The sequence below is a fragment of the Lytechinus pictus genome, chromosome 7, assembly GCF_037042905.1.
Source record: "Lytechinus pictus isolate F3 Inbred chromosome 7, Lp3.0, whole genome shotgun sequence".
Lineage (NCBI taxonomy): Eukaryota > Metazoa > Echinodermata > Echinoidea > Temnopleuroida > Toxopneustidae > Lytechinus > Lytechinus pictus.
In genome coordinates this window covers 46,609,462-46,623,141 of record NC_087251.1, presented here as the reverse complement: position 1 = coordinate 46,623,141, position 13,680 = coordinate 46,609,462, and the positions used below count along the sequence as shown (strand labels likewise).

The window sequence follows — 13,680 nt, the reverse complement described above, 5'->3', positions numbered from 1 at the left end:
GCCTAAATTAATGCAACATTTTTAGACCATAGTATACAAGGTATTGGTTATATATGTCTCCCTCTTTGATTCCCCCTGGTCAAACAGATTTCTGCGGTTTGAAAAGATCTGACCTAGACAGAGTTAGCTGTTAACAAATTCATCATTCTGATTTATGCTGGATTTAAGGGATGTTGCAAAAACAATACTTGTGATGGATTGCAAATTTCTGATCCTAATTTACAAATGATAATCAATTATGACTCAAGCAAATTTGACCCATCTAAAAGGTGCCACATATCAAGAGTGACATTGTAAGAAAGTGCAAAGCTTGAGCTTTCCTTGTTGTAAGAAGCAACAGGCAATCGTGTGGACATTTCAAATTAAATGTCAATGTTTGATCAATATTTCCATCCAAAATTGACTTGCAATTGATTGCAATTTTCTTGAAATACCCCATATTAGACAGAGTTGTCCCTTAACACAAAGGTTAGCGATTAATCATACGCTTGATTTTCACAATTAATTGTACTTTGTAGCCAATGCAATCAATCATTAAAAAAAAGTTCTGCAATGATTGCTAAGCCTTCAGTTTACGCCCCCACACAAGTTCATCATTGTGATTGATGTTATTTTTCTATCCTACAGAGATACTCAAGAGCTGATAAGAGGGGGAAGCTGCCCAGATGGATCCAGGAGTACATCAAAGACAGCGTTCTAAATCTATCAACAGATGAAGCCGTGCAAATCAGTAAACGATTCCTACGTCAAATGGCCCAGCCTTTCAAGAGGGTAAGGGGTTCGGTTAATTTGCTGATTGGTCCATGCAGTCTCATCCCTCGTGGTCGAATCCTATTGGCCCGAATTCACAAAGGTGGTTTTGAAAAACCACGGTTGAGTCCATGGTTTATGCAGATTTCCTGTATAGATTACGCTTGATTCAGCGCGTATCTGGCGCGTGTATAAAAAATTCCAATGCTGATGCGCGCTTTTGTCACCATGGTTAGATACGCTATTTTATTCATGAGTCCACTGTTTGAAGAGTGGACTCATGAATAAAAACAGTGGACTCATGAATACAATAGCGTATCTAACCATGGTAACAGGCGTCAATTTGGCGCACTGACAAAAGCGCGCATCAGCATTGGAATTCTTTATACACGCGCCAGATCCGCACTAAATTAAGCGTAATTTATACAGGAAATCTGCATAAACCATGGACTCAACCGTGGGTTTTCAAAACCACCTTTGTGAATTCGGGCCATTGTGCCTATGACCAATCCATCTGCTGACCATGTGGTCTGACATCCAGTCAGCCAACTTACCAGTTTTGTCTAATATCTACTGAGCCTACCAATCAAATTTTCATTTGTGAAAGTGCAATATAACTAACAGATGAAGTGTAAATTGGACCATCTGGGTGTTACACTATATGGAGATTGAGGGTCATAGACCAAATGTAGTGTAGACCAAACAACAATTAGACAAAATTAAAGTAGACCAAATGGGCTTGGCTCATGTGGTATTGGACTGTCTAAGAAGCAGACCAACGTCCTGTAGACTCAGTGGCCCGTATTCTGAAGTCAGGTTTAAAGTTGTGGTTTAAGTATGGATGGCCACTTGTTACATAAATCACTAACAGTAGAGATATCATATTTCAGCTCATTTGGCTCTTAAATCATTCATAATTCTCTAGGAAGTATAAATAGATGATTGTTTTCACCATCGATGAATCGGGAAAGAGCAGAGTAAACGTAAGAAACGTACAACTTAATAAAAATTTTGATACTTTTGGCTTCCCATACTTAAACCACAACTTTAAACCTGAGTTTAAGTTAAACCCGACTTCAGAATACGGGCCAGTGAATATAAACCAGGGGTCCTGCTACGAACCAATTCATTGTTATAAGAATGTGATTTTTGTTGAATGCAAGTAGGGGTGGACTGTTCAGTTGGCGCTCGGGAACTTCCGAAGGAAAAGGGATGCATTGATTACCACATGGGCTAAACCCATTTGGTATAATTGCTGTTTGGTCTACTCTACACTTTGTCTATATAACCTTTGAACCCAATTCTCATTTAGACGTATACCCAAATGTTCTAATTTCCACTTCCCACGATTTACTTATTGTTTTGCTTTTTGTCAAATGAAAACTTGATTCATAAACAGTTCATCTAACCGTATATACTAAGCGGTGTTGACCAAGTGGATATTAAATGAAATGGGTATAGCCTGACTGGAAATTCATCAAAATGATGAATGAGCTAAAGGGCAAGTAAACCTAATGGTAATTAGACTAACCGGTTGGAGATGAACTAGGATTAAACCATATGAAATGAGACCAAAAATAAAATAAGTCATTGGGTCTTGACCAGTCAACAATTCACTAATTCTTTTAGCCATTGGACTTTCCCAGGATATTTTTGAACTTCTTTCAACACCCATGACTGACTGAATGAAAACTGTATTTTGTGATATTTCTTTTCTGTAGGAGGACCAACTTGGGATGTCTTTACTCACTCTTGAACAACTAGAATCAGAAGAGATGAAGAAGAAGCTAGACCAGACTGTTCATCAAGTCTGACATGGCAGTGAAAGAACAATCAGCAGTTCTTGGTTCAAGTGCCTGTATACTTGTTAAGGATCAAAGAGTTCAGAAGTTTTACCTGGTACTGAAACAACAAGGATCTGCAAGTCTTGTCCCTCTTGTGATGGGTCTGTTGGCTTCTTTAAGGATCAAAGAATTTGGAATGTCTGACATGGTACGGAAATAGTAATCGGCAAGTCTTGTTACTCCTCGGTTGAGAATCTGTAGACTTCTTAAGGATCAAAGGGTTTGGAAATCTGGCGTGGTACAAAAACTTCACAGATCGGCATGTGTTGTCAGCCACTTTACAGTAACAAGTCTAAAGAGATGATGAAGAATTTAAGCTAAATTATTGACCATGCTGAACTATTTGACATAGCATGGTATTGAATGGCAAGGACTAGTGAGTCACGTTTCTTCTTATACCAGAGCAAAGGCTGAACCATACAGTTCATCTAGTCTGACATGGAACTTGAAAGGCAAAGAACAACATCAGCATGGGCTGTATCTGAAAGCATATGAACAGCAAGAATCAGATGAGGCGGAAAAGAAGTTGGACTGATGCATTTGTCCTAAGGGTAACATTCATTTGAAAAGACAAATACAGCACCAATACGAGTTATTTGTTCAAACTCTTGAACAACAAGAGTTGACAAAATGAAGCAGAACCTGTACCAATGCGCCTTAAGGTTTGACACTGAATCAAATGTTTGTTGAGCTGTTGAAATCATTTGCTAGGCAGAAGAGACACCTTGATATTTTGTATAATAGGAAAATGGTTTGGTACACACGCTCCTTCTCTTCTACCTACAACTATCCATAGGACTTGACTAATTTATCAAGTCTGATAATGATAATAATCTCTGCACCCACTAGGAAGTCTTATTTTGGATTTCCCATTGTTTCCTCCCATCCCTGTATTCCATTTAACCTTCCTCTCTCTATTTCTCCTCCCTACCTCCCCTTGCCCTTCCATTTCTCATTCCCTCTACCTTTCTTCTGTCTCTCCCCTTCTCCTAATCCTATCCCATCTTCTCCCCCTTCTCTCTCCCCCTTTCTTTCCCTTCCTTTAAATTTTTGTTGTTGTTTTCACTGCCATTCTCATTAATGCACCAGTGTTCCAGGTGAAGTCGTGAATGTTACGTAATGGCACGCACTATCATTTCCCTGGTCATTACTACGTGTCAATGTGTGTATTTTATCTGTACAGACAGGTCCCCTTGGAAGAGCAGTATTTGATTTTGAAATGGCTACATTGTATAAAGAGGATAAAGAAAAGGAAAAAACCAACACAGTTCCTTCATGAAAGAAACAATAACAGTAATCAATGATTATTTACTCGGTTTGGCAGCTTTGCATCAACAGGGCCCCATAACATATCATATAGCATATCATTGTAAATGTAAAAAGATTGAAAGAGAAAATAAATGAATTGAATTGAATTGAACATACATCTTAGCTACTGATATAGGGGCTGATTTATATTTATACAGTCTAAAAAGTCAGCTCTAAGATTAATCACAAAGCATTATGTTACAGGGCCCAAAGTCTTCTTTTTTTACAGATAAGTTTGGATTCACTGACCCTTATTCTGAAGTCGGGTTTAACGTAAACTCGGGTCTAAAGTTGTGGTTTTAGTATGGATAGCCAAGTGTTACATAAATCTCTGACAGTAGAGATATAATATTTCACCTCATTTGGCACTCAATTCATTCATAATTGTGTAGGAAGTATAAATAGATTGTCTACACCATCGATCAGGAAAGAGCACAGTAAACATAAAAAAACATACAACTTAATAAAAATTTTGACACTTTTGGCTTCCCATAATTTTAGCACAGACTTAGACCATGGTCGAAGTTAAACCTGGCTTCAGAATACGGGCCACTGATTTCAAGATTAAGGACCATAGTTCGTAGAATCAGACTGAATTTCCTGAATCTGTGGGATTTATTAGGGTTTTCGAGATTTATGCTGTAAGAAATGTATTACTCCTACATTGTAGAAGAGGCTATATGAAAGTTAGCTTTGAAGATATTGGCAATTTTAAATATGCAAATAGGAGCCCATGCCCTACTCTATGGACTTATAAGTCGGTCTCAAGTCACAGCTGTTGATGACGTGATTGCGGTTCGGAATTGGATTTGCTTTTATCCCCAAAGAGAAACTAGACAACGTCGACTGGAATTTCAATTTTGATATTCTTACGACTATTTGGAATGATGATTTTATAAGCTGGAATGTTCATATCAAATGCTATTACAATTGAACAGAAAATCGGATCGCAATGGATCGAATTATATATGCTGGCTTTATGTTTGCAATGAATCAGAAGTTGGCAATAGCCAAATAAAATCATTGCTACATTCACATTATGAATGCACCCACTATCAGTCCATGAGTAGTTTGAAATTTGCAATTGATTACATACTTTTGTGTTACTTGGACTAGGAACTCATATTCTGCAACCATTCATTAATATTGAATAAAAAATGTGTTATCTGAATAACTAGAAACAAAGGGCTTCACAGTTGTCGCATTCTTAGTTGCTTGATGTAAACATCATATCAGACACAGGGCCTTGTCTTCACATTAATGGAAACCATTCTCCCAGTCTATCAGATGAATCAGATGCAAGTAATTTCAGTAAGTTATATGATATACATATATATTATATCAACTTGCGATTGATGACTTTTATAGGAAAATGTTCCTACTTCTGGCTGGGAGGCTCGTATCTCCATGGTTACTTCTTAAATCATGGGTACACCGTGTACAGAAAGTGCAAAATAAAATTTTGTAGAAATGACTCTTTGAGTTATCTTATGCTATGCTACTTTATTTGACAGTGTCTGTTTACCACATATCTAAACAAGATTGAAAAAAGGCAGAGAGAGAGAGAGTGTTAGCAGAGGGTGAAATAAAGTATAAGAGAGAGGGAAAGATAGAGAGAGAGAGGTATATACATAGAGAAAGAGGGGGGGGGGGAAAGGGGGATAAGATCGAGGCAAGGGTAAAGAGAGATAAAGAAAGATATAGAGTGAGAAAATAAGAGTAGGGGTATGAAAGAAAAAGAGAGAGACATAGTGACTTTATATGTATATTGTATAGTTAAAATATAAGAATAAGTCTAATATCAGTTGGTCTAATTGCTATTTGGCATACACTTCATTAGGTATGATGTGCTAAGTCTTATTTTCATTCAGTCTAATGCCCTCATTGGTTTAATTTCCACTTTGTATTCTTTATTATTTTCACAGTGGCAAATGAAAAGTTGGTTCATAAACAGTTCCTCTATACTAATAGACTGCAGACCAAGTTTCTATTTGGTGAAATGGGTTATAACAGCTACGTATGGCCTAGCAGGAAATTAGACAAAATGGTAAAATATGTTAAATGGAAACAAGACAGAATGGTGAATAAATGAACTGGTTGCAGAAAGAGTATGTGGGATGAGACCAAAAGAAAGATATACAAAGCAATACTAGACAAATTGGCAAATTACCTGTAAAGCCACATAAAAATAATTTGCGACAGGGAATTGTCCTCTCGTTCAGAGACAGTGTTACTGAAGAAATGAAAGAAAGAGTGCAATAAAAAGATTTGAAATATTTTATCTAATTGATCATGATGGTTTGGATAGGTATTGATGGGGGAAATTTTCATTTCCAGAATAATATGGAATTTCCCATTGGTTAACAGCTGAAAGAGATATGAATCTGATGGGGGCAACATATAAAAGTCATGCCTCTAAAAGGAAAGTCCATTTGATTTTGATGTCTTGCAAGGGTAATCACGATCAAAAGTGAAAGTCCAACCGAGGTGGAGATAAGTAGAGAGGGGTCAAGAAGGGCCTTTGTTTTTTTTTTTTTTTTTTTTTTGTGAAATATTGCCCCAACCCAACTCCTCTCCTCTATCAAACCTTCAATTCACCCAGGTTTTTTCATGACTTTCATTAATTGCCGTTTGTAATGGGGCATTGAAAGCATTTTTCAGTTGAATAACAGGAGTATTAGACTATAAATGGCCCAAACTTCTCTTTCTTACAGTCTTCTTCCTACCCTTTTCTCTCCCGTTTGTTTTCCAATACTTTCAAAATCATGCAGTGCCCCCGCGGGGCAGTGCTGGGGGGGGGGGGGCTAGCTGCCCCCTATCCCAGCCGTGGTTCGGCCCCTGATGTATATAGCCTGATATCATGAGCAGTTAGGTGTTTTTTCTGAGAATGTGGCAGTGCATTTATACCCTTTATAACACACCCCCTTTTTTCAAAGTGAGTAAAAGTTAGTCAGGCTTACATGTCAATGTTTTAAAAAAAATATTCAAGATTCTAATTCTGCTGCCTGCAAGGGAGTCACGAACTGGAGATCAGTGAGCATCTCTTTCCCGGGATCTCTTTGCCCCTTTTGATGCTTCGCGACTATTCAATTATCGCATCGCTCGAGCTCGAGAGCAAGCGCAAGCTCGTGCGCGCGACCGGCCGGACCGGCACTGCTCGCTCCGGCCGCGCCGATCATCATATACGGTGGCCGGCTAACAATCTAGCAAGACAGTCCTTCTCCGGAAGTAGGAAAATCAGTGCTATAATTTTCTTTATTGTTCGAGGTATTTATATCAAGATGGTGGCATTATTTAGGAGGAGATCTCGACTGTTGCTGATGGGTGCAGTAGCGTGGATTGTCGTCGTAATTCTATATCTTCACAACAACGACGATGGACAAAAAGTAAGTGCAAAGCCAAAGTCTCAGTACAAATCGCATGCGTAAACATTCTGCAAGCGAAGTTGTGCCTGTGCTGCGGTGATGAGCAGTCTGCTTTGCTAGTGCAGCTCAGTGCAGTGACTGTGCTGCAAGCAACTGTTTGGGGCGGGGGATGATAAATGTGAAAATAAATATTTTAGTTTGGACTGTACCGGTATGATTATGAAATCAAATCATGGTTTTGGGAACCTTTGATTCGTATACATGTGCGCACTTGTGTACAAGTGATTGGATGTGGAAATAGGAACCCAATAATGGCAACGCAACACCTGTCCTGTGTCAGTGTGTATTACTGTATGATGGGGTGTCCCAAACTTCGCAGACTTTTCAAAAATATATATCAGGCTGTCTTGTCTTTCCGTTAATGCCCACAATCAATTTATATTGATTATTATGGCATATGAACGTCAAGATTGAATTGACCTGAATTTTGCCGGGACCGGCAGGTGCAATACAGCGGGTGAACACCCTAGTTTACTCTTTGACGAATAGTGTATTGGTTTTAACGTGCATAGGTTGTGACTCTCCTATACAAGGGATCAACATTTGCGTCCTTTCCGATGGACGGAGTGTTTTCCAACTGCATTCACACCTGCACTGAATACAGTGGTGAGGCACGCTAATACTAGTAATACACAACGCTATAGCATCAGATTTTTTGTTAGGCGTGTTTCGGCATGAGCGGAACTCGAACCCCTCACGTTGAGATCTACGATCTTATCCGAAACATGCGCTCTAACCGACTGAGTTACGCTGCCTCCTTAAATTTGTTCACAAAATATTCACAATTTATACAAAACATATTCAAGAAATAGTTACCACATTGACGGCAAGATCGTAAACTGTAAAATTAACGAAGAAAATGTGAAGGGGCTTTGCCGGTATCGCGTTATCAAAATTCTATTCCGATCAACGAATGCGCGCTGTGCTGGAAAACCGTTCTGAAAAAGTGTGACCTAACTTCGCCGACTAAAGTTTTTGTGGAGATTTAAACAAAAACTGAAGCTCAAAAAGTGAAATATTTATATCAGATTGATAGCAAAATGCTATAGAATCAGTTCGTACCACATTTAACTCACATTTTTGATGATTTCTGCTTGCAAAATGGTGATATCTTGATACTTGTTGAGAATATCAGATTTCTTCGGAACGGGCGCTAACGGTGACAAATTTGCCGATCTTTTGTCAATATTTTCATGTATACTGAACTCATCCTAAGGAAAGTTACACCAAAGGGTAATTTCAGGTCGCTTTTCACGTTGATGATGTCAGATTTTAAGGATATTGGCTAGTTTTTTAGATAATGACCATCCGCGAAGTATGGACACGCGCATGTGAAATATTATGGTCACTTGAAAAAGGTATCGATTACCAAACGTGTGTTTCCTAAAGCAAGGAAAAGTTGATAAAACAACAAAATCACTGATGAGCTTTTTTTTTACCATTTTTTTTATTATTTTAGAACATTAAGACTTTGAAAATGTGTTTTTGACCATTTATCATCATCTTTCTATTCAAGTTCCCTTTGTATTAAGGATGTTGCAGAATTTTGAGTGTATGAAATTATTTTCTGACGCGTACGATGCACGCGTTCGGTAATCCAAGTCCAGTTGGTAATTCAATCACTGCACTCACTATACCTTTTGAGTTTGAGTGACTGGACTTGACCGAGTATGACACTCATTGTGACTAAATTAAATGTTAGATCTAAGGCCAAGTAAAAAAAGAAAGTAGTTGATCGTCCTCGCACGCATCTATTTTGGCCGCCGCATGAAATTTTTTACTGTTTTCAAAAATTGGCTAAAAAAATATTAAAAAAAATTATGTTTCTCGTCCGTGCCCGCTTCCCTTTTTGATTGCCGCATCAATTTTCTTGATATGTACTATTTTTGATTAATAATTTGTGGAATGAATAATTTTCTGGCCAGTTTTATAACGTTAGCTATCCAGCGGCAATGCATCGAATATTAAAAAAATATTTTCAAACGAGTTATCAAGAAATTGAAAATTATGAAAAGGATTCCGGCAAGTACTAATAAGTATATTATGGTTGTTCCACTTTATATGTTTGTCATTTTGCCTCCGACGAAGATTCTGCTAGGATCGAAAGCTTAGGCCCCTTTTTGACTTTCTAAGTACTAATTCTGTTCAAATTTGATAAACTTCATACTTCCTTGAGCTATTCAATTTGATGGACAATTTTAAGTTAGTACATAGATCTAACAGTTACAAATATTGAAATAATAAACATTAAGTGAACAATTAACAATTAATTCAATTATCATTTAACAATTGATAAAGAAAAATGAATAGCAGTTGAATATACAATATTACACATTATTTAAACGAATATACAAGCAGGACAAACTGCGATGCGAAACCATGCCCTGAAAAAAAAGATATTAACTGGAAAACTGAACATGTCTCCACATGTGGTAATAAAATTGGCTCTCAATTTTTTTTTTCTAAATGTCCCCTCCCCCAAGTATTTTTACCCTTATAATGTAGAATAATGTTTAAATCATTCACTTGACATGAACATTTTGTTTTCCATCAATACAGTACCGGGATACATCAATAATACATCAATGAATTTTTATTGCATTATCATACATTTTCCATAGATTTCCAATATACGATACGGTATATGCATTTATGTTTGTAATCATTTATTATTAATATTGGGCATGCATCGATCACCTAAACCAAGCCTGACGTGACCTGACAATCATTTGATTAAAAAATAGCAACAAAAAAAAGTAAATAGTAAGGACCTCCCTCATCACCGATGTCAAACAACGGGCCGAGAAAATGTCTCCTTGTTTAAAAAAAAAATAGTAGGCTAAGGACCTCCCTCATCACTGCTCTCGAAAACCCGGACGATCAACTACTTTCTTTTTTTACTTAACCTAACTTAGACAGGAGGCATTTGATTTGGTTGGGAGAATAAAAATTATTCACTATCACATGCTCACTGTCCTAACCTTTGACTAGTTAGAACCTGGCTGGCTGGCACTTGGTGGAAAAAATTTGAATTTCACTTTAGGCATTTCATTGTGACTGCCTCTTCGAAATTTCTCATCGAAATCCCTGAATCATGTGTAAAGTGAATGGGTGCGCAGACATGGGGCGCCATCTTTTTGTTCAATCTGAAAACAGTGTGTAACTTTACGACCCCTTTTAATATATTATAGGGGGCCTCAGTGTTGAAATTACTTTTTATTTTTAGGGAGCCATTTTGAAAAATAAAGGAGAGCCATTTTTCATTTTACGAGAGCCATTTCAAAAAAAGTGATTCAGCGCATGGTTTCGCATCGCAGTTTTTCCTGCTTGTTTACAAATTTATTTAATGTTAAACATTGTTTATTTAATTGCTATTTAAGTTTTCTTCATTGTTATCAATTGTTGAATTATTTTCTTTATTGTTGTCCATTTACATGTAGATCTGTTTATTGTTTGTATCTCATTACTTCTCGTATATTAAATTAAATGGATGTTCTAACTTCTTTTTTTAATATCCATTTTTGTCCATCAAATTGAAAAGGATGAAGTTTATCAAATTTGAACAGAATTTGTATTCAGAGGAATCCTTTTCATAAATACTTTTTGACTAAAACTTACTTGAAAATTATTTTATTAAATATACCACAGCCTGACAGCTAACATCACCATGTCAACTACTTCTCAAGCTAGGCTAGGCTACGCCTACGCTAGCGCAGCTCAGCCACTGAACATAGCACAGCTCTCAGTCAATCACCACTGCAAAACACAGCTCACAGTCAATCATCACCGCAACGCAGGCGGGTATGAAACTGCATTAGCGCCAATACATGTATACACTCGGGCGCTGACCGTTACTCACCAAAAATCCCCACAAAAAATCCTAATTTCGGTCTGAAAATTGCGGGATCTGCGCCAAATTTCCAGCGCACCAAGTGGCTTAGTTCAGATTTGAGAATTGGAGTCTCCGAAAATTACTCTAAAATTTTAAAAAATGTGATTTTCTTCAGAGTTCACGATCTTATTTTCTTGCAACTTTAGGATGGTATCTTACAAAATCAATCCAACAGAAAAGAAATTTTTTACTATCAAAGTTATGGCCAGACCTGGTGCCATGCAGCGATTTGATAAAAATAGCACTAGGGATATCGAGAGTTTGAAACTCGATACGCATTTTCCTGAAGCGCCGCGCCCGTGATTTAAAAAAACCCTGGGGGGCCTACAACAGCTAGGTATGATGGGATTACCATATTTGACGCACATTTTAAAAATGATTTTTAAGGTGATATATTCAATAAAAGAAAATATTTCTCATAGTTTACCTACAGTGTAGAATATATAAACACAGCTGGAAAACCCATAAAATCTTTTGATGTTGATATATATTCAATTTATTGGGGGGGGGGCAGAGTACACACTAAAATGCTTCAAAGAGAATGTCTATGTCCAAGGAATGTTCAATACCCCAGGCCTTCTCACTTTCTCCTTCATTTACCTTGAACTTAAAGGAGAAGTCTGTCTACTATTAATACACGCCTGTTGGGTTATTTGAGCTCAGCTGAGCAGAGTCCAATTGCTTCCTGTGGCTACAAGTTCCAGGTGTTTTCTATTTCTGGATTTTACATCCTTTGATGAGCATGTGTGTCCAACTGTGAAACATTGCTTTCCAGAAAAAAAAATTCCTGCTCATCTTCAATTGACCTACCGGTTCTCCAATTTTCCCGTAGATTAGAACATCAAGTACATCTGAATGAATTTGAAGTATTGATAAATTTGGGGCTTTTCCTGTTTTTTCCCTGTAACAATTGAGATTTGTTTAATATATTAATTTAAGTTTGATTCTCAGACGATATCACAGATTTGTAATTTCATCAGGGTAAAAAATGAAAGATACTCAAAAGGTAGTCTGCTGTGCAAACCCTTCACTCGAGTTAACGGCCTGAACAGCAAGTTTTGTGTGCTAGTCTTTGCGTGGAGACACACTTGTTGATCAAAGCGTTTATCAGGGTCTGTGCCTGCAGACTTACTCAAAGGGGCCCCAGAACCCCCCCCCCAAAAAAAAAAAAATTCATTGCAATGCCAAAGCTATTGAATTTTGCAGATTTTTGCTTTATTTTGTAATAGTGGCCCTCCCCCCTCAAAAAAAAATCAATGAAATAAATAACATTTTAAAAAATGCCTAAATGTTGTTTTTCCATCCTGTGTTTTTTTTTTTTTTATTTTTTTTTTAAAGATGCTCCAGAACTGGGAAAGCTTAAAGCAATTGGGGCAATGTTTAAGAAAAACGATTGGTTCAATTCATTGTTGGGGTTTCATTATTCTCATCCACAAAATGGATTATAAATCCCTGTAGAATTCAATCCATAGTTGCCCCTACAGTTTAAGAAGACAGGTACCTGGAAATGTTATTGCAATTTATTTGTTTTCACTATTACCCGTTTCTTTGGTCTATGAAATACATGTACATGTATGATGTGCTCCGAAAAAATTCGCCTGAACAAAATGTAGTGAAATTAAATGAATGAAGGGGCTCATATATCTGAACCCTAGATTTATAACATTAACAAATGTACGTGTATCCCTTTCTGTCTTTGATTTCAGAATTCACGAAAAGGGAGACTGAAATTTGATGCAGCGGACATTCCTGCACATTTAGGGGACATTAACAATGCTGAACACATCCATGAAAAGGACAAATCGTGGAGTATTTTTGATGTAGCCACGTATATAGAGAAAACTAAAGTTCGCCCAGGTGGCGATGCGTATGTGAGAAATAAATTCAACCAAGTAGAGAGTGATAAACTTGCCATGGACAGAGATGTTCCAGATACAAGAAATTCATTGTAAGTATGAGTATGAAAGTGATGGTTTTTTTTTCCAGTAAACATTGTGTCCCATCAAATTTCATTCATAAATATCTGATTGAAATTTGTACATGTGGTGTGATGCAGAACCAACATTTAAAGGGAGAGCCTACCCCAACAAAAAGTTAAATCCAAATTGATTTAGATTATTTGAAAGAGGAAAATCAAGTGAGCCTTATTCTGAAAATTTCATCAAAATCGGATGTGAAGTAAGTTATGAAGTTCTAAAGTTTCACTTTATTGCACAAAACATCCTGGTTGGTACATTGACGTCACCCACTCACTATTTCTTTTGTATTTTGAATTGCATGTATGAGAGTATGTCTTCATTTTTTCCTCATTATTATGTGAAACAAAGTGTGATTCCATATTGAAGAGGTTTCCATCGTCCAACCTATTTGGATTCAAAGAAGATTCTCCTTGTAAACTGTCAAATCTGCAAAAAAATGAAATATTTTTTATGTTTTGTAATAAAATACATGGGAAATGTTG

At 37.1% G+C, this 13,680-nt stretch overlaps 2 protein-coding genes across 2 annotated transcripts in view; both read left to right on the top strand.

Annotated features, from left to right (window-relative positions):
• The window catches only part of LOC129264316 (general transcription and DNA repair factor IIH helicase subunit XPD-like), a 34,792-nt gene extending 29,416 nt beyond the window's left edge, over window positions 1-5,376 (top strand). Inside the window, exons 21-22 of the mRNA XM_064102915.1 lie at window positions 628-771; window positions 2,472-5,376. Of these exons, the coding sequence (XP_063958985.1) occupies window positions 628-771; window positions 2,472-2,564 (237 nt within the window). The 3' untranslated portion in view covers window positions 2,565-5,376. The remainder of the gene's footprint in view (window positions 1-627; window positions 772-2,471) is intronic.
• Window positions 5,377-6,946: 1,570 nt separating this feature from the next.
• The window catches only part of LOC129264134 (polypeptide N-acetylgalactosaminyltransferase 2-like), a 56,088-nt gene continuing 49,354 nt past the window's right edge, over window positions 6,947-13,680 (top strand). The window contains exons 1-2 of the mRNA XM_064102914.1: window positions 6,947-7,288; window positions 12,926-13,167. Of these exons, the coding sequence (XP_063958984.1) occupies window positions 6,974-7,288; window positions 12,926-13,167 (557 nt within the window). The 5' untranslated portion in view covers window positions 6,947-6,973. The remainder of the gene's footprint in view (window positions 7,289-12,925; window positions 13,168-13,680) is intronic.